Source organism: Bos taurus, chromosome 17, assembly GCF_002263795.3.
Source record: "Bos taurus isolate L1 Dominette 01449 registration number 42190680 breed Hereford chromosome 17, ARS-UCD2.0, whole genome shotgun sequence".
NCBI classification, from domain to species: domain Eukaryota; kingdom Metazoa; phylum Chordata; class Mammalia; order Artiodactyla; family Bovidae; genus Bos; species Bos taurus.
Genome location: NC_037344.1, coordinates 61,820,571 through 61,847,719, shown reverse-complemented (window position 1 = coordinate 61,847,719; position 27,149 = coordinate 61,820,571). Strand labels below are relative to the sequence as shown.

The following is a 27,149-nucleotide window of genomic DNA, read 5'->3' as shown; positions in this document are numbered from 1 at the left end:
GCATCAGTCGTGTAGAACTCTTTGTGACCCCATGGACTGTAGCCCACCAGGTTCCCCTGTCCATGGGATTCTCCAGGCAGGAATATTGGAGTAGGTTGCCATTTCCTCCTTCAGGGGATCTTCCTGACCTAGGGATCGAACCTGAGTCTCTTACAAATCCTGCATTGGCAGGCAGGTCCTTTACCACTAGCGCCACCTGGGAAGCCCACCTATTTTAACTGCAATTAAATAATTATTAATAAAAATGTAGATGCCCTTGTGAGACTGTATACCTTAAATACATTTAAAAATATGTTAAACATTTACATATTTAATCAAATACCTATATATTAATACATATACAAATATATATTAAATGTGCTGTGTTGTACTATGCTTAGTCACTCAGTCGTGTCTGACTCTGTGACCTCATCAACTGTAGCCCACCAGGCTCCTCTGTCCATGGGGATTCTCCAGGCAAGAATACTGGAGTGGGTTGCCATGCCCTCCTCCAGAGGATCTTCCCAACCCAGGGATCAAACTCAGATCTCCTGCATTGCAGGTGGATTCTTTACTGTCTGAGCCGCCAGGGAAGCCCAATATATTAAATAAATTAAATTCTTAGTGCCACTGAACTGTATATTTAAAATGTTTAAAGTGGTATGTTTTATTATATATAACTTACCACAATAAAATAATTCTAGTACTTCCCTGGTGGTAGAGTGGATAAGAACTCACCTGCCAATGCAGGGGACAAGGGCTTGATTCCTGGTTCTGGGAAGATCCCACATGCCACAGCTACAGGAGACTGAGCACCCTAGAGCGCATGCTCCACAAGAGAAGTCACCACACCACACCACAAGAAAGCCTGCGTGGAGCAACAAAGACCCACCACAACCAAAAAAATAATAAGATAACTAATTTAAAATACAATTCTAAAAAAAAAAAGTATACACTTTAACTGCTTGGCACATAGTAAGGACAATAGCTTTTGTCATTAGGATCACATTGATTACCTGAAAGGTAAATGAATAGCAGCAAAGTTAGAATTCAAATCCAAGTCCATTGGATCTCCAAAGCTACAACTTGAACCTCTATACCATTTTCAATTGACCTGTATTCAATGAACAGTTTTTGAGTGTAGTCCATACCTTCTCTGCCCAGGAAATTCCAATTTTATACTTGTGCAATCTATGGGCAATTCAGAACACAGTTGCCTTTCCTTACTTTGATCCTGTTTTTATTTTGAATTACATACATGGAGCATAGCACTGGGGTGTGTTCAACACTTAGGGCTGCTAAAGGTGGTAATCAGGCCCTGGACTAGAGTAGGACTCCTCCCCAAACCCACGTAACCAGTTTGGTGCTTGATGCAGGCTACATAATGGTCCCAAAGAGTCTCCTGTCTTAATCCCTCAACTTCATGCATATTACTTTATATGGCAAAGGGTACTTGGCAGATGTGATTAAGTGTTTTGCTTGCAGGATCTTAGTTCCCTGACCAGGGATCAAACCTGCCAATCCTGCAGTGGAAGCAGAGTCCTAACCACTGGACTGCTGGGGAAGACCCAGATGTGATTAAGTTAAAGATCTTGAGGGACATCTCTGGTGGTCCAGTGGTTAAGAATCCACCTTCCCTTGTAGAAGATGTGGGTTAGATCCCTGGTTGGGGAACTAAGATCCCACATGCCTCAGGGGGTAACTAAGCCCACGAGCCACAAGCAGAAGCCTACACTGGAAAGATCTCATGTGCTGCAACTAAGACATGATGCAACCAAATAAATAAACGTTTTTTAAGAAAGATCTGAAGATACGGAAGGCAGTATAACACAAAAATATATTTGGTCTTTGTCCTGGGTCCCTGGCACAGAGCTCCTAAAGCCCATGCAATTTCCTGAGAGATGGGAGTATCTTTTGTTATTTGTAAGGAGCTCTTTTTGATTACTCTTGTGACACCATGGATTAGGGCCTGCCAGCCTCCTCTGTCCATGGAATTTTCCTGGCCAGAATACTGGAGTGGGTAGCCATTTCCTTCTCCAGGGGATCTCCCCAACCCAGGGATTGACCCCAGGTCTCCCACATTGCAGGTGGATTCTTTACCATCTGAGCCACCAGGGAAGCCCCTTTTTGACCACATCCAAGGTAATGAGTTGACTTAGGGTCAGACCCCAGCCTCAGGATAGGGATGGTCACCAGAAAGACCAAGGGATAAGAAGGCTGGAAATTTCAGCTCAACCCAGACTTAAGGAAAGGCAGGCAAGTGGTGGTAGTGCTAGTGATCAAGCTCTATATAAAACTCTTGAATAAGATTTGATGAGCTTCTTGATTGATGAACACATCAAGAGGTGCGGGAAATAGTATACCCAGAGAGGGTACAGTGCTCCCAGCACCACCCTTACTTACCTTGCTCCATTTATGGCTTCCATTTGGCTGTTCCTGAGTTGTACCTTTTATCGCAAACTGGTGAATCGAAGTGAAGTGTTCCTCTGAGTTCTCAGAGCCATTATAGCAAACTATCAAAGCTTAGGATGGATTTGTAAGAATCCTCTATTTGTAGCTCAGACAGTAGTGTGGGTGACCCAGGGACCCAGTACTTGTGATTGAATGTATCTGACATGAGGGGCAGTCTTGTGGGACTGAGCCTTAATCTTTGGGTCCATGCTAATTCCAAGTAGTTAAGTGTCAGAACAGGACTGTAGGACCTTCAGCTGGTATCTGTGGAGAACTGGAGAATGGCTTGGTGTGGGAAAATCCACATTTTGGTGTCAGAAGTGTTGTGAGTGGAGAAACTATCTCCACAAGGAGATACCCTGGATTTTCCAGTTAGGATGTAATCACACTGGTCTTTTTTAAGAGATCGAGGGTCAGAGGAAGGTGATATGACGCCAAGAACCTGGGCTGGAGCACCCGCAAGGAAGGGATCCCAAGTCATGGGAGATGGATGCACACTCACCACCATAGGCTTGACACTAGCCCACTGAAACTGGTTTACGACTTCTGATCTCCAGAACTCTAAGAGAATGTACTTGTCACAGACTTTGTGGTAACTTATTACAGCAGCAACAGAAAAACTAAACAAGAGGTGTTTGGATGCTAAGGAAGCAGGATCTCAGACACAGGGTTCCCAGCCTCGTTCTCTACAAGCAGTCCTGCCCTAAGCACTGCACGGATGCACCAGAGCTACAGGAAGCAGATGGACGGAAAGGGAGGACATCTCAGAGACGGAAATACTGGGGACTTTGCTGCTGGTCCAGTGGTTAAGACTCCGAGCTTCCATTGCAAGGGGTGTCGGTTCGATTGATTCCTTGTCAAGGAACCAAAATCCCACATGCTGTGCAGGATGGCAAAAAATGTATTAAAAAAAAAACCAAAAATGAAATATCAAAGAATCTGGAACATTGCAAAGGATAGAGTGGTATTAACTATGATTTGGGAATCCTCGGTGTCCGAGATTTTAAAATCAATCTGTGAAAAAAATAAATAAATAAAACCAATCTGTGAAGTGAAAGCCATTTGCCATGTTGCTACTGAGACGCTGTGTTCACATTCATTCTCTGGTAAGTGTAAAATGAAGTGTCCAGAGGGTGTGGGACACATTTGACACAGCAACAGACTCAAAGTAGAAGCAAGCATGAGAAGCCAGCTGTCTTCCATAAAGCCAGAAGCTAAGAAATTTGCAAAACCATGAAACAATGCCATTTTTGTTTTGGAAATTTTTCACAAAAATATTGCATTAACATGGAATGGTTTGTCATTTAAATACAAGTATTTTAATAATTATTTGGTCTTAATATGGTATATTATCAACAGACATAACTCACATGAACAAAAAACTCTTTATTGCTAATAATTTAAGACCATAAAGAGCTTTTTTGGAAACCAAAAAAGGAAAAACTCACACTGCCTTTAACGTATGTAAAAATTTCTTGTGGCGATTTTTATAATCACATTACATATAAATAAAATGAGAACATTTTCTCCACATGACTTTTTTTTGCATATTTATGGTTATTTCAAGATTCTTATGTTGCTCTCTTGAATATTCTGCCATTTCTTTCATAAACAGCGCATCAATGTTCAAACAAATCCACATGAAGTATTAAAACATACTTCATAAATCTTAATAGATGAACGGACTTCCCTGGTAGTGCAGTGGCTAAGACTTCTCGTTCCCATGGCAGGGGGCCCAGGCTCAGTCCTTGGTTCAACAAAAAACCACCACCACCTTGTCATCAAAAAAATCCCAAAATCTAACATCTTGTCATTTTTCACCTATTGCTAAAAACTGAAGTCCGACTACTTCATTTAGTGAGTCTGTAAGGTAATGGGCACTCACAAATTGGTACAACCTTCATGGAGGGTAGTGTACTTTGGCATCATTTACCAGAACTGCCTAAGGCTTCCCAGGTGGCTCAGTGGATCTGCCGGCAATGTGGGAGACGTGGATTCGATCCCTGGATCAGGAATTGGCAACCACTCGTGTTCTTGCCTAGAAAATCCCATGGACAGAGGACTTTGGCAGGCAACAGTCCATGGGTGAGACACAAACTGACACAACTGAGTCGGACACAAACGAGCACAACCACAACGGCTTAAGTTCTTTGACTGAGCCAACTTTTCCTGGTACTTGCTCATCTATATGCATATTTCAGACTGTAACACTCAGGCACCCACTGCTGAGTCTACTTTAACCAAAAAAAAGTGGGGAAAAACAGCTGTCTTGCAGAGCCATTATAGAGGCAGTGTGTCTAGGCTGTGGGAATGACATTGCCAAGCTCCTTTCCTGGGAACTGCATTTAGCACTTTAGAACCATTGCTCTGAACTGTGAGCACCTATGTTTTATATCATTTTATACCTGTTAGCAAGATATGTCATAAGGTAATTTTACTTTATGCCATTTTAGCTTACAAAAGGTTTCAGAGGAATACTCTTTTACATAGCAGTGGAAACCTATTTAATTAAAATGCTAGAAACCCAAATATCCACAGAACGCCAAGTTTACACTATGCAGCAGTAAAGATGAGCACTTCCTATGGAATAATCAAAACACACTTATTTGTGTAATAGCATGTACTGTACTCAAGGGAGAAGAGTATCTAATTACACTAATTTGTTATATACGCTTTAAGAAACTAAGCATACAAGAAACTGGAAAGAAGGGAAAGTCGCAAGCTGAAAAGCCCAGCTCTTATCCATGTAGTTAGTACAGACTCATTCAGTGATGACTGGGGAAATCCCACTATTTTGTATTGGTACGTGCCTGGTGAAAAAGCTGAAAAGACACTAAGGAAGCTAAGAATGCTTATCTGAAGAGGAGACTCCTCTGCAGTTTACAGCCCCCAATCCCACTCCTTAAAATTTAGTAGAGGCTAATGTCCCATTAAGTTGGCTATAAGTCATACCACACCTAGAGGCAGATTAAAAAAAGACACAAAGGAAATGACAAGTTATTTAATTAGGTTCTTTGCAAGAAGTTCAGAACACTACTTTGTGAGGATAAATTCCATTTGTGAGAGCAAACACGGAGCGGAGGTAGCCCTGGAGCTGAGGGACAGCTTTGATTCTTCGCAGAATTTGTGAGTCCACAGCTTTCTGATCGACCTTGCGCTGCTCTGTGATCTCGTATTTCTAAAGAAAAAGAAAAATCATTTTAAAAAAACAGCCCAAGTACCAAACTCCACATTAACGAAGAAATCCTCTTTCACAAGTACTCAGTCCTGGGGATATTCAGAAGGCAATTCTGATAATCCTCTTTGGAGAGCTGTGAAATATAACCTATCTTTAATACATAACAAGTTTTACCCTTTTGCCTACTTTAATATAAAAGGAAGGATAAATGATCGATAATTCCCAGGAAAACAGTAGTTCACCAGAGTTTCACCAAAACCTCAGGCTTCTGAGTTGAACTCCTAGCTGCCAACTAGGAATTCAGCACATTACTATTTATTATTATTTATTTCCCAGATATTCCTCATTTGTTATTTACAGTCTTTAACAGTTCTTAACCTTATTTATTTTCACTCTCAACTAGAGGAGCCAGAGTTACCGAAGACAAAGACAGAAATAGAAGCTCACCTCTCTCTCTGTGTCGAAGATCTCGCCCTCCTGGTGTCTGGGTTTACGCAGCTTCTTCTTCTTGAAGTAAGTGTCAGTGAGATGTTCTGGGATTTTCACACCACTGATATCGATTTTGGTGGAGGTGGCAATGACAAATTTCTGGTGTGTTCTACGCAGAGGAACTCGATTGAGGGATAGAGGCCCTGGGGGTGGGGGAGGATCAATATAGTGAGGGAAAGGAGGAGCAAATGGTCAAGACCTGACTGGATTTGAAAAAAAAAATCTGACAAAAGTTCTAGCTTTTTTCTGGGCCTGAAGAAATTCCAAACTGCTTTCCACTGCCAGCATCAAGGCTTTTTTCAAGATGTGACGCTTCCCCCATCCCTTACACCTTAAAAGTTACCCAGACCACCCCTCCCATCTTAAAGTTACACAGACCAGGAGAGAGCAGAATTACTCATACAGGTTGGTTAAAAAAAAAAAAAATCACCAGTGCCTCATGAAAAATTCAAACTGAGCACTGTTTTCTAGAGTAAACAGCTCACCTCCCCCCTATGTAGGAACTCCATCCTGGGGCCAAGTGGCAGACCAATCACAGGCCTTGTACAGTATTCCTTGGAATTAGTAGACAAACACTCTGCATTATAGGTGGCAATTACTTTATGATATGCCACATATCATAAAGTTAAATACCTGCTCCCATAGAATGCATTTATACACAAGGCAATGAAATAGGCTGAAGAATCTCATGGCACTGAAACCTCTACTTAGGTTCCCACCTAAGCAAAATGTATACTTCAGGCATTTAAATAAGCAATTCAAGAGAGTAGTTTCTAAGAGTTTTCATCACAAAGAACTTTTTAACTTGCCTACTGCAGTAATTATTTCACAATATATATATTAATAAATCAAACCATCATACTGTACACCTTCAACTCATAAGAGTGATACATATGTTATTTCTAAACAAAACTGAAGACGGGGAGAGTTGAAAATTTCAGAGAATATTAAATCCAAGGACTTTCTTACCAGTCACAAGTAGCAAGCCACTGCCCAGCTGCTTCAGGAAAACGACCCTCTGTAAATTAAAAAGAAATGCTACATGGCTCCACAAATAAAACCTGACTTCTAAATTAATCAAATCACAGACTAATTTTGTTAAAGGAAATTTCTACCTATGTATAGATCCAACAGTCTGGAAGGAATTATACCAAACTACTAACAGGGGTGACTCTAGGATATAAGCAGTAGTTCAGTGTGCCTTTTTTAAAAATTTAAATTAGCAGCCACCACCTTTAACAATAAAAACAAATATCTTTCAACTCTAATTCTATCCCTGCAATTCCATTCTAAGGAAGTACTCAAACATATTTTTTGAGTACAGGGACACCTGAATTATTTGCAACTAGTATTACCAAAGACAGGAAAAGGTAATCAATTATCTGTTATAGACTAGACACATTATGCTCGGGACTGGATTGTTGGTTCTGTTATGGAGCATCCCATTTCTCCCATGGGACCTCCTGCTGCTAGATGCAGTTAACACAGGTAAACCAATCCTATCCAAAGTGCAAACGTATTCGGACGCAGTAACTCCAGGCAGCTGAACTCACCTTGCCTCTGTGGCGCCCAGTGAGGATGATCAGGATGGTCCCAGGAGTGATGCTGGCACGCAGCTTCCTCACATGCTTACTGAAGGGTTTTTTGCCATGACTCAACAGTTTTCGAGGCACATCTTCAGTAGGGTAATACCTAGGCTGGAGAAAGCCCACAGGTCCAACTTATTAAAGTAAGCTAATCAAGTCAGTAGAGCTGGTTCTGGAGTAGGTAAAACCTTTACTACAGTCTTTCAGTTACTTGAAACACTTTATTTACACTATTGCATTTCACTTCTAAGATTTTAAAAGTAGAAAAGGTCAGTGCTGCTTTATTAGCTTTTCATGCAAAAACACAGGGTAGAAACTGAAAGAGCTGTGTCTTCAAGCAAAGGGAAAGATCCAGCAAGTAAATTTGGGATCAAACCAAACTTTAGTGTATTACATGGCTTATGCACTGTCGTGTAGCAGTCATTCTCAATCTTTTCTAAGGTTTCTGACTCTGCTGTAAACTACATTTCAGAAAACAAAGGCCTGACACGTTCTGTATGCTATGAAAAAAAGCAAGGCTTGTTTTCCAATTAAAATATGTCCATACACATCACACCAACATGCATGACTCCCACATCATTCACAAAGAAAAACAAACTGTATAGAACCAAAGATACTAGCTTAGATCAAGACTGCCAGTTCATTTATTATAAAAATAAGACCCCACAGACAAGTAACAGACCCTATGACAAGTAACTCACAATAATCTACTTCTATCATTTTAGTGGACATTTTTTTGCTTTTACCACAAACATGAATGGCTAACAAAAAAATCAGCTCACAAAACCTTTGATAAGAAGAAATCAAAGTGCCATTTTTGCTCTTGTGCAGTAATATTCAACTGTGCAGAGTGAAATACATCTGGGAATAGTCCCATAATGGAAATCAGAGCAAACCTTTCTTTTTCACAGAGAAACTGTTGGGTCTTGTGCATGGTCAAGAGGGGCCAAGAAACACAGCTTTAGTGGACAAATGTTCTTTAGGTCTGGCCGCATTTCTAGGCTCTGTGCAGGGTAGATGTCACAACCCCAAGAGGTGAAACTATTTCAGTATTGTAAGAAACAAAACCGCAGAAAAGTAACTCTACTGAAGAATAGTAAGTAATAAAACCAAATCGTAAACCCCAAACTCACTATCCTCCATTAGTAATCCTCTGGTAAACACAAACTTCCAGAACCTTGAGCACACACAAAAATCCTCACAGGATACAACTCAACACCCAACTAAAGATCTCCAAATCTTACCATTTTGCGAAGTTTGACCACTCGGGTACCACCATTCTTGTCTCCACCAACTGGTTTTGTGACAGTAGCAAGAACACGAACCTTCTTTTTCTTTTCGACCTATGAGGAGACAAACACATCACAGTCAGAGGCAGACAAACATTTTAAGCTTAAGAGAATGCCCAATGAGTTCCCCTCATCCCTTACCTTGGATTTAGCTGCTGAATACTTTCTCTTGTACAAGGCCTTTCTGGAGTACATGGCTGATCGGGAATATCTGCCAATTCCTCTGACCAGGACAGGATTTCGGCTGCAGTGGGGCTTCCCCTTCTTAACTTTCTTCACCTTTTCCACCTTTTTAGCCTTCTTGCCAGCATCAGCCTTCTTGGCTTCAGGTTTTTTCTCCTTAGTATCTGGCTTCTCAGCCTTTTCACCCGCCATCTACCAACACGTGTATTTTTTTTTTTTAAAGGCATTTCACCAGTTATCCCATAGCTATACACTAACAGGCCTCCCAAACCACAAGTTCTCATCCTCCAAGTAGCTAAAATGTCCTTTTCATTCTTCCCACTATAAAATACAGGCCTTCCTCCTAATCCCCCCACCTTTGCAACAACATCCATAATGGTTTAATTTTTAGGTTGTCCCCCCCAATACACTATAACCTCTTCGACGAGCCGAAGACACCTCACGCCCGTTAAGTGTTTGCTGCATATTGTGATGTCACAGGTCCTTATTCCATTATTTCTATTTTGCAAATTAAAAATTCTAGGCACAGGCCAAAACAATTTCCAAAGCCAGGAAACAGCGAGACTGCAACTTGAAATCGCTCGCTTTCAGGGCTTTTGTTCTTACCAGACTGCCTCATTCAAGAAATTCGGTTTAGAAGGCGAAGACACACACACACTAAGTCCAAACTAAGCCCAGAGAGAAAAAAACCGCAAAGCCCCGGAGCCGACTTCCGGCCCTCGGACTGGGCAAGAGGGGAAAGCAGCATTTGGCCTCAGCCTCAAATCCACAACGTGGCAGAGACAAACTAGGTTGCGTATTCTGGAACCCAGATTGGGGATTCCGGAGCGCGCGCCGCCGCTCTAGTCCCTGCGGCTCCACTAGTCCGCTACGAATCCCTGGAAGGGCCCTGTTTCCCCAGTCCAGGAGGGTGGCGAGCAACTGGAGCCTCTACAACCTTTCAGCTCACCCTCTTCGTGCCCTACCGTAAACCCAAGAGAGAGAAATGAAGCGTCTGGGAGGCTTCTCAGTAGGCCCCGAGCGTGTCTGACTCCTGCAGATGTCGACTTGATACCCTCTCGGCTAGGATGGCGAAAGATTGGGAACTTGAAATCTAGCCGTGAAGAGACATACCACCATTCTTACCTTGCAAGATGGGAAAGAGAACTAAGGCCCTGGCTTCCGGTCTATAAGGAATCACAGGAAGGTCGAGTCTCACTTCCTTCCGGGTCTGAGGCATTATGGGAAATGTAGTTCAGCCTCGTTGGTACTGTATAGTGTTCAGATCAGGCGCTCAGTCGTCTCCGACTCTTTGCGACCCCATGAATCACAGCACACCAGGCCTCCCTGTCCATCACCAACTCCCGGAGTTCACTCAGACTCATGTCCATCGAGTCAGTGATGCCATCCAGCCATCTCATCCTCCGTCGTCCCCTTCTCCTCCTGCCCCCAATCCCTCCCAGCATCAGAGTCTTTTCCAATGAGTCAACTCTTCGCATGAGGTGGCCAAAGTACTGGAGTTTCAGCTTTAGCATCAATCCTTCCAAAGAAATCCCAGGCTGATCTCCTTCAGAATGGACTGGTTGGATCTCCTTGCAGTCCAAGGGACTCTCAAGAGTCTTCTCCAACACCACAGTTCAAAAGCATCAATTCTTCAGCGCTCAGCCCTCTTTACAGTCCAACTCTCACATCCATACATGACCACAGGAAAAACCATAGCCTTGACTAGACGAACCTTTGTTGGCAAAGTAATGTCTCTGGTTTTGAATATGCTATCTAGGTTGGTCATAACTTTCCTTCCAAGGAGTAAGCGTCTTTTAATTTCATGGCTGCAGTCACCATCTGCAGTGATTTTAGAGCCCAGAAAAATTAAGTCTGACACTGTTTCCACTGTTTCCCCATCTATTTCCCATGAAGTGATGGGACCGGATGCCATGATCTTCGTTTTCTGAATGTTGAGCATTAAGCCAACTTTTTCACTCTCCTCTTTCACTTTCATCAAGAGGCTTTTTAGTTCCTCTTCACTTTCTGCCATAAGGGTGGTGTCATCTGCATATCTGAGGTTATTGATATTTCTCCCGGCAATCTTGGTTCAGCTTGTGTTTCTTCCAGTCCAGTGTTTCTCATGATGTACTCTGCATAGAAGTTAAATAAAAAGGGTGACAATATACAACCTTGACGTACTCCTTTTCCTATTTGGAACCAGTCTGTTGTTCCATGTCCAGTTCTAGCTGTTGCTTCCTGACCTGCATACAAATTTCTCAAGAGGCAGATCAGGTGGTCTGGTATTCCCATCTCTTTCAGAATTTCCCACAGTTTATTGTGATCCACACAGTCAAAGGCTTTGGCATAGTCAATAAAGCAGAAATAGATGTTTTTCTGGAACTCTCTTGCTTTTTCCATGATCCAGCGAATGTTGGCAATTTGATCTCTGGTTCCTCTGCCTTTTCTAAAACCAGCTTGAACATCAGGAAGTTCACGGTTCACATATTGCTGAAGCCTGGCTTGGAGAACCTTGAGCATTACTTTACTAGCATGTGAGATGAGTGCAATTGTGCGGTAGTTTGAGCATTCTTTGGCATTGCCTTTCTTTGGGATTGGAATGAAAACTGACCTTTTCCAGTCCTGTGGCCACTGCTGAGTTTTCCAAATTTGAGGCAAAATGATAGGATACTGAAAGAGAAACTCCCCAGGTCAGTAGGTGACAGAATGTGGTCCACTGGAGAAGGGAATGGCAAACCACTTCAGTATTCTTGCCTTGAGAACCCCATGAACAGTATGAACAGTATGTATAGCGATAGTGATAGTGAAGTCACTCAGTTGTGTCCAACTCTTTGCGACCCCATGGACAGTAGCCAACCAAGCTCCTCTGTCCATGGGATTTTCCAGGTAAGAATACTGGAGTGGGTTGCCATTTCCTTCTCCAGGGGATCTTCCAGACCCAGGGATCAAACCCGGGTCTCCTGCATTGTAGGCAGACGCTTTGCCGTCTGAGCCACCAGGGTATACAGAACTAATTTTCTCAGGAGCCGAAAGAGGAGAATACGTTTTCTGAAAATGCTTCATTTTATAGACTAGTAGAATTCTCAGATGGAGAAGGCGATGGCACCCCACTCCAGTACTCTTGCCTGGATAATCCCACGGATGGAGGAGCCTGGTAGACTGAAGTCCATGGTGTCGTGAAGAGTTGAACACGACTGTGCGACTTCACTTTCACTTTTCACTTTCATGCATTGGAGAAGGAAATGGCAACCCACTCCACTGTTCTTGCCAGGAGAATCCCAGGGATGGGGGAGCCTGGTGGGCTGCCATCTATGGGGTCGCACAGAGTCAGACACAACTGAAGCGACTTAGCAGCAGCAGCAGCAACAGAATTCTGAGTACTTTTGGGAACAGGCCTAAAGTTGAAACTTTTATTTTGCCTACCAAAGACATTAGAAAACCATACCATTTTAAATATTAGGAAAGTATAGATGAATGGGTATATCTTTTCCTTTGCTTTTTGCTTCTCTTCTTTTCACAGCTATTTGTAAGGCCTCCTCAGACAGCCATTTTGCTTTTTTGCATTTATTTTTCTTGGGGATGGTCTTAATCCCTGTCTCCTGTACAATGTCACGAACCTCCGTCCATAGTTCATCAGGCACTCTGTCTATCAGATCTAGTCCCTTAAATCTATTTCTCACTTCCACTGTATAATCATAGGGATTTGATTTAGGTCATACCTGAATGGTCTAGTGGTTTTCCCTACTTTCTTCAATTTAAGTCTGAATTTGGTAATAAGGAGTTCATGATATGAGCCACAGTCAGCTCCCAGTCTTGTTTTTGCTGACTGTATAGAGCTTCTCCATCTTTGGCTGCAAAGAATATAATCACTCTGATTTTGGTGTCAACCATATGGTGATGTCCATGTGTAGAGTTTTCTCTTGTGGTGTTGGAGGAGGGTGTTTGCTATGACCAGTGCATTCTCTTGGCAGAACTCTGAGCCATTGCCCTGCTTCATTCTGTACTCCAAGGCCAAATTTGCCTGTTACTCCAGTCACTTCAGTCGTATCCGACTCTGTGCCACCCCGTAGACGGCAGCCCACCAGGCTCCCTTGTCCCTGGGATTCTCCAGGCAAGAACACTGGAGTAGGTTGCCATTTCCTTCTCCAATGCATGAAAGTGAAAAGTGAAAGTGAAGCCGCTCAGTCGTGTCCGATTCTTAGCGACCCCATAGACGGCAGCCCACCAGGCTCCCCTGTCCCTGGGATTTTCCAGGTAAGAGTACTGGAGTGGGGTGCCATTGCCTTCTTTAACTTTTGCATTCTAGTCCCCTATAATGAAAAAGACATCTTTTTTGGGTGTTAGTTCTAAAAGGTCTTGTAGGTCTTCATAGAATCGTTCAACTTCAGCTTCTTCAGCATTACTGGTCAGGGCATAGACTTGGATTACTGTGATATTGAATGGTTTGCCTTGGAAACGAACAGAGATCATTCTGTCGTTTCTGAGACTGCATCCAAGTGCTGCATTTCGGACTCTTTTGTTGACTATGATGGCTACTCCATTTCTTCTGAGGGATTCCTGCCCGCAGTAGTAGCTATAAAGGTCATCTGAGTTAAATACACCCATTCCAGTCCATCTTAGTTTGCTGATTCCTAGAATGTTGATGTTCACTCTTGCTATCTCCTGTTTGAGCACTTCCAATTTTCTTTGATTCATGGACCTAACATTCCAGGTTCCTAGGCAATATTGCTCTTTACAGCATCAAACCTTGCTTCTGTCACCAGTCCCATCCACAACTGGGTGTTGTTTTTGCTTTGGCTCCATCCCTTCATTCTTTCTGGAGTTATTTCTCCACTGATCTCTAGTAGCATATTGGGCACCTACTGGCCTGGGGAGTTCATCTTTCAGTGTCCTATCTTTTTGCCTTTTCCTACTGTTCATGGGGTTCTCAAGGCAAGAATACTGAAGTGGTTTGCTATTCCCTTCTCCAGTGGACCACATTCTGTCAGACCTTTCCACCATGACCCGCCCGACTTGGGTGGCCCCACACGGCATGGCTTAGTTTCATTGAATTAGACAAGGCTGTGGTCCATGTGATCAGATTGGCTAGTTGTCTGTGATTGTGGTTTCAGTCTCTCTGCCTTCTGATGCCCTCTCTTAGCGCCTACCGTCTTACCGGGGTTTCTTTTACCTTGGACGTGGGGTCTCTCTTCACGGCTGCTCCAGCAAAGCACAGCTGCTGCTCATTACCTTGGACATGGGGTAGTTCCTCTCCGCCGCTCCTGCGCCATCGCAGCCGCCACTCCTGTGCCTTAGGAACCATTTGAAGGACCCATTTGAATGCAGAATTCCAAAGAATAGCAAGGAGAGATAAGAATCCTTCCTCAGAGATCAATGTAAAGAAATAGAAGAAAACAATAGAATGGGAAAGACTAGAGATCTGCAGGGAGCTGCCCGTGAGAATGGGGTCCTTTATCTAAAGGACACAGCTCTGGGAGCTGCCTCAGTCCTTGAGGGTTTGATTGCAAACATAGCTCTCTGTCCCGCCACCCCAGAGATTAGGCGATTATTTACTGCAGACACCTGGAGTTCTGGACAAACTTCTCACGCACAGGGAAATGTTATCTGGTGTAAGAAATAATAACAGGGTGCCATTCCCATGCTCTCAAGATTTCTTGTGACTTTTTATAAGATGTATAGGTCAACCAAGAAAAATGTTAACTGTCTTGTCTTTCTCACGCTCTCCTGTATAAATAAAGTCGTGGTCAGACCGCTTCCCTTCGTGGAGACGTGTCTGATCCTCTCGACCCCATCTTTGCTGTAGTATTCTTTTGCTGTAGTATTCTTTCTCAGTCGCGTCGTGCACGTTCTCGGGACCTGATCGACTTTGCTGGCTGGCTCCAGCAGAGATCTTTTAAAGAATATTAGAGATACCAAGGAGCCGAGGCTGCGCGGGCGCAGGAGGGCCTAGAGGAGCTATCCCACGTTGAAGATCAGGAAGGGAGATACCCCTCATCCAAGGTAAGGAGCAGCGGCTACACTTTGCTGGAGCAGCCGTGAAGAGAGACCCCACGCCCAAGGTAAGAGAAACCCAAGTAACACAGTAGGTGTTGCAAGAGGGCATCAGAGGGCAGACACACTGAAACCATACTCACAGAAAACTAGTCAGTCTAATCACACTAGGACCACAGCCTAGTCTAACTCAATGAAACTAAGCCATGCCCGTGGGGCAACCCAAGATGGGCGGGTCATGGTGGAGAGATCTGACAGAATGTGGTCCACTGGAGAAGGGAATGGCAAACCACTTCAGTATTCTTGCCTTGAGAACTCCATGAACAGTATGAAAAGGCAAAATGATAGGATACTGAAAGAGAAACTCCCCAGGTCAGTAGGTGCCCAATATGCTACTGGAGATTAGTGGAGAAATAACTCCAGAAAGAATGAAGGGATGGAGCCAAAGCAACAAGAATACCCAGCTGTGGATATGACTGGTGATAGAAGCAAGGTCTGATGCTGTAAAGAGCAATATTGCATAGGAACCTGGAATGTCAGGTCCATGAATCAAGGCAAATTGGAAGTGGTCAAACAAGAGATGGCAAGAGTGAATGTCAACATTCTAGGAATCAGCGAACTGAAATGGACTGGAATGGGTGAATTTAACTCAGATGACCATTATATCTACTACTGCGGGCAGGAATCCCTCAGAAGAAATGGAGTAGCCATCATGGTCAACAAAAGAGTCCGAATTGCAGTACTTGGATGCAATCTCAAAAACGACAGAATGATCTCTGTTCATTTCCATGGCAAACCATTCAATATCACATTAATCCAAGTCTATGCGCCAACCAGTAACGCTGAAGAAGCTGAAGTTGAACGGTTCTATGAAGACCTACAAGACCTTTTAGAACTAACACCCAAAAAAGATGTCTTTTTCATTATAGGGGACTGAAATGCAAAAGTAGGAAGTCAAGAAACACCTGGAGTGACAGGCAAATTTGGCCTTGGAATACGGAATGAAGCAGGGCAAAGACTAATAGAGTTTTGCCAAGAAAATGCACTGGTCATAACAAACACCCTCTTCCAACAACACAAGAGAGGACTCTATACATGGACATCACCAGATGGTCAACACCAAAATCAGATTGATTATATTCTTTGCAGCCAAAGATGGAGAAGCTCTATACAGTCAGCAAAAACAAGACCAGGAGCTGACTGTGGCTCAGACCATGAACTCCTTATTGCCAAATTCAGACTTAAATTGAAGAAAGTAGGGAAAACCACTAGACCATTCGGGCATGACCTAAATCAAATCCCTTATGATTATACAGTGGAAGTGAGAAATAGATTTAAGGGCCTAGATCTGATAGATAGAGTGCCTGATGAGCTATGGAATGAGGTTTGTGACATTGTACAGGAGACAGGGATCAAGGCCATCCCCATGGAAAAGAAATGCAAAAAAACAAAATGGCTGTCTGGGGAAGCCTTACAAATAGCTGTGAAAGGAAGAGAAGTGAAAAGCAAAGGAGAAAAGGAAAGATATAAACATCTGAATGCAGAATTCCAAAGAATAGCAAGAAGAGATAAGAAAGCCTTCTTCAGCGATCAATGCAAAGAAATAGAGGAAAACAATACAATGGGAAAGACTAGAGATCTCTTCAAGAAAATCAGAGATACCAAAGGAACATTTCATGCAAAGATGGGCTCGATAAAGGACAGAAATGGTTTAGACCTAACAGAAGCAGAAGATATTAAGAAGAGATGGCAAGAATACACAGAAGAACTGTACAAAAAAGAGCTTCATGATCAAAATAATCACGATGGTGTGATCACTGACCTAGAGTCAGACATCCTGGAATGTGAAGTCAAGTGGGCCTTAGAAAGCATCCCTACGAACAAAGCTAGTGGAGGTGGTGGAATTCCAGTTGAGCTATTTCAAATCCTGAAAGATGATGCTGTGAAAGTGCTGCACTCAATATGCCAGCAAATTTGGAAAACTCAGCAGTGGCCACAGGACCGGAAAAGGTCAGTTTTCATTCCAATCCCAAAAAGGAAATGCCAAAGAATGCTCAAACTACCGCACAATTACACTCATCTCACATGCTAGTAAAGTAATGCTCAAGGTTCTCCAAGCCAGGCTTCAGCAATATGTGAACCATGAACTTCCTGATGTTCAAGCTGGTTTTAGAAAAGGCAGAGGAACCAGAGATCAAATTGCCAACATTCGCTGGATCATGGAAAAAGCAAGAGAGTTCCAGAAAAACATCTATTTCTGCTTTATTGACTATGTCAAAGCCTTTGACTGTGTGGATCACAATAAACTGGGAAAATTCTGAAAGAGATGGGAATACCAGACCACCTGATCTGCCTCTTGAGAAATTTGTATGCAGGTCAGGAAGCAACAGTTCGAACTGGACATGGAACAACAGACTGGTTCCAAATAGGAAAAGGAGTACATCAAGGCTGTATATTGTCACCGTGCTTATTTAACTTCTATGCAGAGTACATCATGAGAAACACTGGACTGGAAGAAACAAAAGCTGGAATCAAGATTGCCGGGAGAAATATCAATAACCTCAGATATGCAGATGACACCACCCTTATGGCAGAAAGTGAAGAGGAACTAAAAAGCCTCTTGATGAAAGTGAAAGAGGAGAGTGAAAAAGTTAGCTTAATGCTCAACATTCAGAAAACGAAGATCATGGCATCTGGTCCCATCACTTCATGGGAAATAGATGGGGAAACAGTGGAAACAGTGTCAGACTTTATTTTTCTGGGCTCCAAAATCACTGCAGGTGGTGACTGCAGCCATGAAATTAAAAGACGCTTACTCCTTGGAAGGAAAGTTATGACCAACCTAGATAGCATATTCAAAAGCAGAGACATTACTTTGCCAACAAAGGTTCGTCTAGTCAAGGCTATGGTTTTTCCTGTGGTCATGTATGGATGTGAAAGTTAGACTGTGAAGAAGGCTGAGCGCTGAAGAATTGATGCTTTTGAGCTGTGGTGTTGGAGAAAACTCTTGAGAGTTCCTTGGGCTGCAAGGAGATCCAACCAGTCCATTCTGAAGGAGATCAGCCCTGGGATGTCTTTGGAAGAAATTATGCTAAAGCTGAAACTCCAGTACTTTGGCCACCTCATGTGAAGAGTTGACTCATTGGAAAAGACTCTGATGCTGGGAGGGATTGGGGGTAGGAGGAGAAGGAGACGACAGAGGATGAGATGGCTGGATGGCATCACTGACTTGATGGTCGTGAGTTTGAGTGAACTCCAGGAGTAGGTGATGGACAGGGAGGCCTGGTGTGCTGTGATTCATGGGGTCGCAAAGAGTCAGACACGACTGAATGACTGAACTGAACTGAACTGAACTGAGAGATACCAAGGGAACGTTTCATGCAAAGATGGGCTCAATAAACGACAGAAATGGTATGGACCTAACAGAAGCAGAAGATATTAAGGAGAGGTGTCAAGAATACACAGAAGAACTGTACAAAAAAGGTCTTCATGACCCAGATAATCACAATGGTGTGATCACTCACCTAGAGTCAGACATCCTGGAATGTGAAGTCAAGTAGGCCTTAGAAAGCATCACTATGAACAAAGCTAGTTGAGGTGGTGGAATTCCAGTTGAGCTATTTCAAATCCTGAAAGATGATGCTGTGAAAGTGCTGCACTCAATATGCCAGCAAATTTGGAAAACTCAGCAGTAGCCACAGGACTGTAAAGGTGAGTTTTCATTCCAATCCTAAAGAAAGGCAACGCCAAAGAATGCTCAAACTACCGCACAATTACACTCATCTCACATGCTGGTAAAGTAATGCTCAAAATTCTCCAAGCCAGGCTTCAGCAATACGTGAACCATGAACTTCCAGATGTTCAAGCTGGTTTTAGAAAAGGCAGAGGAACCAGAGATCAAATTGCCAACATCTGCTGGATCATCGAAAAAGCAAGAGAGCTCCAGAAAAACATCTATTTCTGCTTTATTGACTATGCCAAAGCCTTTGACTGTGTGGATCACAATAAACTGTGGAAAATTCTGAAAGAGATGGGAATACCAGACCAACTTGATCTGCCTCTTGAGAAATCTGTATGCAGGCCAGGAAGCTACAGTTAGAACTGGACATGGAACAACAGACTGGTTCCAAATAGGAAAAGGAGTACGTCAAGGCTGTATATTGTTACCCTGCTTATTTAACTTATATGCAGTGTACATCAGGAGAAACTCTGGGCTTGAGGAAGCACAAGCTGAAATCAAGGTTGCCGGGAGAAATATCAATAACCTCAGATATGCAGATGATACCACCCTTTTGGCAGAAAATGAAGAGGAATTCAAGAGCCTATTGGTGAAAGTGAAAGAGGAGAGTGAAAAAGTTGGCTTAAAGCTCAACGTTCAGAAAACTAAGATCATGGCATCTGGTCCCATCACTTCATGGCAAATAGATGGGAAAATAGTCGAAACAGTAGCTGACTTTTCTGGGGGGAGCTCCAAAATCGCTGCAGATGGTGATTACAGCCATGAAATTAAAAGATGCTTACTCCTTGGAAGGAAAGTTATGACCAACCTAGACAGCATATTAAAAAGCAGAGACATTACTTTGTCAACAAAGGTCTGTCTAGTCAAGGCTATGGTTTTTCCAATGGTCATGTATGGATGTGAGAGTTGGACTATAAAGAAAGCAGAGTACCAAAGAATTGATGCTTTTGAACTGTGGTGTTGGAGAAGACTCTTGAGAGTCCCTTGGACTGCAAGGAGATCTAACCAGTCCATCCTAAAGGAGATCAGTCCTGGGTGTTCATTGGAAGGACTGATGTTGAAGCTGAAACTCCAATACTTTGGCCTCCTGATGCAAAGAACTGACTCATTTGAAAAGACCCTGATGCTGGAAAAGTTTTAGGGCTGGAGGTGAAGGGGACGAGAGGATGAGATGGTTGGATGGCATCACTAATGGACATGGGTTTGGGTAGACTCCGGCAGTTGGTGATGGACAGGGAGGCCTGGTGTGCTGTGGTTCATGGAGTTGCAAAGAGTCGGTCCTGACTGTGCGACTGAAATGAACTGATCGATGAATGAGTTTCCCAGGTGGTGCCTGTGGTAAGGAACACACCTCCCAGTGCTGGAGATGCAAGAGACGTGGGTTGGATTTCTGGGTCTGGAAGATTCCCTGGAGGAGGGCTTGACAACCTGCTCCTGTATTCTTGCCCTGAGAATTCCATGGCCAGAGAAGCCTGGTGGGCTACAGTTCATGGGGTCCCATAGAGTTGGACAGGACTGGAAGGACTTAGCACATAGATGGATGAAGGACTTGATTACCAAATAAAGTGAAATCTATCCGATGAAAGGCTAGATGGGGACCTTCCAGGGACATTTTCTCCACAATTACCTAATGCCTGCATCGCCTAATCAGACTACAGCCTGTGCTCAATGACAGCAGGTTTAAAAAGCTAGAATTTGTTTTACCATATTTATTGAAATATAGTTGATTTACATTGGGGTGCCAATCTCTGGTGTATGGCAAAGTGAGTCAATTTACACATAGATATATTCTTTTAAAAATATTATTTTTCATTATGGTTTATCCCAGGAGATTGGATATAGTTCCCTGTGTAATACAGTAGTAGAAAAGGCTAGAATTTAAAACCAATGAAGTACATTCCTGCCCTTGAGAACATATATTCAAGGAAAAAACAAACAGAGAAATGAATAATTATAAATTACTTCTTGTGGGGGATTTAGGAAAGGTTTGCAAAACAGTTTGGTTTTGCATTGGATTTGGAAGACTAGATACAAATTTAGCAGATGGAAATGGCAATTGGAACAATAAATGCAGGGGGCATGGAGGCATCAAAGAGCATGATTGTTCGTTTCCTCCGCATTCCCTCCCTGGCCAATTTGCCCTCTGTTTCTTCATTTCTAAAATGGAGAAAACCATATGTACCTCACAGACTTGTTGGGAAGATTAAATAAGTTAATATATACAAAACCACTAAGTATGGTATTTTATGCATGGAAAGGGCTAAATAAATATCTGTTCTTGTCACTGCCACCAGCACCGTCATCACCATCTAGGTCATAGCTGTGACTGATGTAATGGAGCAGGACCCTGCGGGGTCTTACTATGTGCCAAATATTCTGCTAAAAATTATACAGCAGGGGTAGTAAGGGCAATGCTGTATGCTATGTGCTAGGCACATAGCATGTTTTATGTGTCTTGCCTTATTTCACTGAATCCTCCCAACAGCCTCTATAGAGGATACTATTATGGGAAAACTCGGACTCAAAGAGGTGCAGTAACTTGCCCACAGCATGGATTAGATTTCAAAGAGTGCACTCTTAACCAACAGTCTGTGAAGATGAAAGAACTGATTAATGAAGATGAATAAGACAGCTTGCTGTGCATATTAATAGAATTAAAAATAAGAACAGTTATTATGTCTTGTAAAACCAACAGCACAGTATATCTTCTAGGGTTGTGTGTGTGTGTGTATGTTTTAAACTTCACTGCAGCCCCTAAGGTAACATGTACACAATATGACATGTTTCAGCTTGGAGTTTCCATTCTCTTCCATTCGCTGTTGCTGGTGGCTAGAGGTTTATGCCTTGATGTATACAAACCACCTGCTTCATGGCTGTGTCCCTGAGAATAATGTAACCTTTTCTGGTTCTGGGTGACTAAGGATACAAATGCAGTGATCAGATGCTTATGAAGGTCTCAGAAATATTAGTGGGACACTTCTGAACACGGTAGAGGCAGAGATGCCATGTTTGTTGAAACATGGGGCTTCTACACGTCTGCCTTCCACATGGATTAGGATGAATAAGATCTTAATAGGCTGCATTTAGTACCAGTAACTAAAAGTGGGATCTGGCTACTCACTGCTCAAAAGACAGTAAAGAGTCAAGGTTGGCGAAGAGCAAAGTTTGCTTTATTTCGGATGCTGGCAATTCCTGTCCAAAGGCTGAGTCTGCTACCCGACAACTGGGGGCAAGAGTTTTTATAGGCAGAGGGAGGGAGCTACGTGTAGAAATAGCACAGTCAGCTCTGATATCCATCTTGAAATTGGCCTGACCAGAGTCATCTTTGATTAAGTACAGTTGACCTTCAGTTCCAGGGTTGGTATGTTCCCATTTTCTTGAGGTCAGTTCTCAGAATTGTGGCAACTTGTTTCATGGCTTCAGTCTGGTCATCATCTTGTTAAGTTCTTCCACCTGGTGGGGGTTTTAGATTCTGTAAGACCACTCACAGGATGGGGCTCAGAATACTATCTACAGCCTTTGAGAAGGAACTAAAATCCTTGACTTTGCTTACAGACTAAAGTATTATTGTTTTGTCCTGTTTGACTGCTTTTCTTTGCTTCTGCATTTTCTCACTTCTCTGATTAAACGTGTTCTTTGTCTAAAGTTTTTCCACAGAGGAAAGGCAAGTTGAGGCAAGGACCATAGTGTCCTACTCCGTTTCATACCCATTCAGAATTATTCACTGTCCAGGCATGTAATTTTCTCCAGGAAGAGCTGACACTGTTCTTTTTTTGAGAATGGGATGTCAGCACATTTATTTGCTCGGCTTCTTAAGCAAAATACCTCTTAGAAACTGCTACTTCAGAAGATGTATCACAACGAATAAAGTGCAGAATGGCTTACTTGAACCCCTCAAAAATTCTGACAGTCTCAGAGACTCTCTCCTAGTGACGACTCCAAAACGTTTGTTAAATGACTTGCCATTGACATAAAAACATAATGAACTCTTCTAGTGTTTTGTTGCGGTATCGCAAAATTTAGCATTCACCTGCTGTGCCTTAGTCACTCAGTTGTATCGCCTCAGTTGTGTGCGACTCTTTGTGACCCCATGGACTGTAGCCCACCAGGCTCCTCTGTCCATGGGGATTCTCCAGGCCAGAATACTGGGGTGGGTTGCCATGCCCTCCTCCAGGGGATCTTCCTAACCTAGGGATCGAGCCCAGGTCTCCCGCATTGCAGGCAGATTCTTTACCGTTTGAGCCACGAAGGAAGCCCTTGAGTGAGTAAGTGAAGTCGCTCAGTTGTGTCCGACTCTTTGCGACCTCCTGGACTATAGCCCACGAGGTTCCTCCCTCCATGGGATTCTCCAGGCAAGAGTACTGGAGTGGGTTGCCATTTCCTCCTCCAGGGGATCTTCCCAACCCAGGGTTCGAACCCGGGTCTCCCGCATTCCGGGCAGACGCTTTAACCTCTGAGCCACCAGATCAGATCAGATCAGATCAGTCGCTCAGTTGTGTCCGACTCTTTGCGACGCCATGAATCACAGCACGCCAGGCCTCCCTGTCCATCACCAACTCCCGGAGTTCACTCAGACTCATGTCCATCGAGTCAGTGATGCCATCCAGCCATCTCATCCTCCGTCGTCCCCTTCTCCTCCTGCCCCCAATCCCTCCCAGCATCAGAGTCTTTTCCAATGAGTCAACTCTTCGCATGAGGTGGCCAAAGTACTGGAGTTTCAGCTTTAGCATCATTCCTTCCAAAGAAATCCCAGGCTGATCTCCTTCAGAATGGACTGGTTGGATCTCCTTGCAGTCCAAGGGACTCTCAAGAGTCTTCTCCAACACCACAGTTCAAAAGCATCAATTCTTCAGCGCTCAGCCTTCTTCACAGTCCGACTCTCACATCCATACATGACCACAGGAAAAACCATAGCCTTGACTAGATGAACCTTAGTTGGCAAAGTAATGTCTCTGGTTTTGAATATGCTATCTAGGTTGGTCATAACTTTCCTTCCAAGGAGTAAGCGTCTTTTAATTTCATGGCTGCAGTCACCATCTGCAGTGATTTTGGAGCCCAGAAAAATAAAGTCTAACACTGTTTCCACTGTTTCCCCATCTATTTCCCATGAAGTGATGGGATCGGATGCCATGATCTTAGTTTTCTGAATGTTGAGCTTTAAGCCAACTTTTTCACTCTCCTCTTTCACTTTCATCAAGAGGCTTTTTAGTTCCTCTTCACTTTCTGCCATAAGGGTGGTGTTATCTGCATATCTGAGGTTATTGATATTTCTCCCAGCAATCTTGGTTCAGCTTGTGTTTCTTCCAGTCCAGCGTTTCTCATGATGTACTCTGCATAGAAGTTAAATAAACACGGTGACAATACACAGCCTTGACATACTCCTTTTCCGATTTGGAACCAGTCTGTTGTTCCATGTCCAGTTCGAACTGTTGCTTCCTGACCTGCATACAGATTTCTCAAGAGGCAGGTCACGTGGTCTGGTATTCCCATCTCTTTCAGAATTTTCCACAGTTTATTGTGATCCACACAGTCAAAGGCTTTGGCATAGTCAATAAAGCAGAAATAGATGTTTTTCTGGAACTCTTTTGCTTTTTCCATGATCCAGCGAATGTTGGCAATTTGACCTCTGGTTCCTCTGCCTTTTCTAAAACCAGCTTGAACATCCAGAAGTTCATGGTTCACATATTGCTGAAGCCTGGCTTGGAGAACCTTGAGCATTACTTTACTAGCATGTGAGATGAGTGTAATTGTGTGGTAGTTTGAGCATTCTTTGGCATAGCCTTTCTTTGGGATTGGAATGAAAACTGACCTTTTCCAGTCCTGTGGCCACTGCTGAGTTTTCCAAATTTGCTGGCATATTGAGTGCAGCACTTTCACAGCATCATCTTTCAGGATTTGAAATAGCTCAACTGGAATTCCACCACCTCCACTAGCTTTGTTCGTAGGGATGCTTTCTAAGGCCCACTTGACTTCACATTCCAGGATGTCTGGCTCTAGGTGAGTGAACACACCATCATGATTATCTTGATCGTGAAGCTCTTTTTTGTACAGTTCTTCTGTGTATTCTTGCCACCTCTTCTTTTTTTTTTTTTGCCACCTCTTCTTAATATCTTCTGCTTCTGTTAGGTCCATACCATTTCTGTCCTTTATCGAGCCCATTTTTGCATGAAATGTTTCTTTGGTGTCTCTGATTTTCTTGAAGAGATCCCTAGTCTTTCCCATTCTGTTGTTTTCCTCTATTTCTTTGCATTGATCTCTGAAGAAGGCTTTCTTATCTCTTCTTGCTATTCTTTGGAACTCTGCATTCCGATGTTTATATCTTTCCTTTTCTCCTTTGCTTTTCGCTTCTCTTCTTTTCACAGCTATTTGTAAGGCCTCCCCAGACAGCCATTTTGCTTTTTTGCATTTCTTTTCCATGGGGATGGTCTTGATCCCTGTCTCCTGTACAATGTCGCGAACCTCATTCCATAGCTCATCAGGCACTCTATCAGATCTAGGCCCTTAAATTTATTTCTCACTTCCACTGTATAATCATAAGGGATTTGATTTAGGTCATACCTGAATGGTCTAGTGGTTTTCCCTACTTTCTTCAATTTAAGTCTGAATTTGGCAATAAGGAGTTCATGATCTGAGCCACAGTCAGCTCCTGGTCTTGTTTTTGCTGACTGTATAGAGCTTCTCCATCTTTGGCTGCAAAGAATATAATCAATCTGATTTTGGTGTTGACCATCTGGTGATGTCCATGTGTAGAGTCTTCTCTTGTGTTGTTGGAAGAGGGTGTTTGTTATTGTCACGCGAGTGTATGTTCCTTGGTTCTTTGTCTCGTCACAAACAAGGATTTGGAGCGACGGACATTAAAGCCCACAGTGCATCACAGCTCTTGGGTCTTGGACAAACTGTGTTACAGCTCTTAGGCAATTCAGTGTTAAAGCTCCATTTTATTTAGAAGATAGCCAAAGGGAGAGAGAGAGAGAGAGAGATAAGGAAAAGAGCTCACGCACGCGGGAGAGAGAGTTCGAGAGAAAGTGCTTTGGCTCCTCCTTTTATATGTTTTTTTCCTCCACCTGGGCCTGCCCTATGCAAATTGGGCTTAGCCAGGAGTGCTGTTTGTTCTGTTTGTTCTGCCTGAAGTCTTCACTCTGGTCCTCGGACCTTCGTTGTCTTTTAGCCACCGCCATTTTGGACTCCTTTTCCCTATTCTACCTACCTAACATTCCCCCCTCAAGAGATGGGAGGCCCAATTCTTTGGGAATAGGGGCATCGAGGTCTTTCTGGCTACTTCCTGCTGAACTGGGGCGGCGAGGGGTATTGGGCCTTGCCCTCTTGCTAGTCTCAAGCCTCAGAGTCCTTATAGCGGTGTCCAAGGGTGTGTGATATTTTCCGTGGTCATCTGTAGTTTTATATCTTTGTTGAACTGGCACTGCATGTTGTAGCTGGTTGACCTGGGCAGAGACGAAACAGGTTAGACAATTGACAGTACATGGAATAATCATAAGCATCATCAATATAGCATAACAAGGACTAGTAGGGACATTGGTCAATTTTAAATTCACATCGCCAGGATAGCTCAAGTCCCTCCTTGTTCAGGAATCAGAAGATCTATCTCCTGTCTGTCTTGGAGTACAGTCTCTGTCAAGCTGTGTTGGCTTCTTAGAGTTATCCTGAGAAATCTTATCCCCAGAAACCAGATTTTGGGGGTGTTCATTAGAATGGCACTCATTGGTAGTTCTGAATAGGTATCTGAGATCTCCCAGGGGCTCACAGGTGTATTGAGTGTCCTCTTCTGTTTTCTTCCATGGCTTGACTCGTGAGTAGTGAATCCAGGAGTCACATCCTGGTACCTTGACTGCTGTGGGGGTAGAAAGTATTACAGGGCAGGGGCCCTTCCATGTGGGCTGGAGTTGAGCCTTTGGGGACCCATCTTTCCAGACTTTAATTAGGACTTGAGTTCCTGGAGCATACAGTGGTGACTCTTTTGAATCTTTTGGGTCCTGGTTCATACCCCACAAGCATATATCCTGTTGGAATTGCCCAATGGCCATGATATAAGACTGGAGGGTCTGAACCTCTGGATCTAGGAAGAGGTCATTGACATAAACAAAAGGTCTCCCATATAGCATTTCATAAAGCCTAAGACCAACCTGTTCCTTAGGGGCAATGCGGTGTGGAGGAGAGCTATTGGTAAAGCCTCCTTCGATCCCAGGGAGGTCTCCTGGGTTATCTTTTTTATCGCTGATTTTAAGAATTGATTGGCTCTTTCTACTTTTCCTGAAGACTGAGGC

General features: G+C 43.3%; 1 protein-coding gene across 4 annotated transcripts; it reads right to left on the bottom strand.

Annotated features, from left to right (window-relative positions):
- Positions 1-5,398: 5,398 nt before the first annotated feature.
- On the bottom strand, positions 5,399-10,333 carry RPL6 (ribosomal protein L6). Of its 4 annotated transcripts, none has more exons than XM_005217785.4 (7): positions 10,281-10,333; positions 9,114-9,347; positions 8,928-9,026; positions 7,651-7,794; positions 7,067-7,115; positions 6,056-6,240; positions 5,399-5,608 (listed from the first exon to the last, which is right to left on the bottom strand). In XM_005217785.4, the coding sequence occupies exons 2-7, from the start codon at positions 9,345-9,347 to the stop codon at positions 5,456-5,458; spliced, it is 864 nt and encodes a 287-aa protein (XP_005217842.1). In that variant the 5' UTR covers positions 10,281-10,333; the 3' UTR covers positions 5,399-5,455. The 4 variants fall into 4 exon arrangements, with proteins under 4 accessions (XP_005217842.1, XP_005217843.1, XP_024832934.1 ...); XM_005217786.4 differs by having other exon boundaries at positions 10,121-10,299; XM_024977166.2 differs by lacking the exon at positions 10,281-10,333 and adding an exon at positions 9,762-10,002.
- Positions 10,334-27,149: the final 16,816 nt, after the last annotated feature.

What these genes read in the sequence shown, in the direction of transcription:
- RPL6 (XM_005217785.4), bottom strand. Translation starts at nt 9,347, where the DNA reads ATGGCGGGTGAAAAGGCTGAGAAGCCAGATACTAAGGAGAAAAAACCT. An exon ending in CTGGGCGCCACAGAGGCAAG is followed by an intron (nt 7,116 to 7,650) that starts GTGAGTTCAGCT and finishes TTTAATTTACAG; the next exon opens with AGGGTCGTTTTCCTGAAGCA. An exon ending in TGGCTTGCTACTTGTGACTG is followed by an intron (nt 6,241 to 7,066) that starts GTAAGAAAGTCC and finishes CCCCACCCCCAG; the next exon opens with GGCCTCTATCCCTCAATCGA.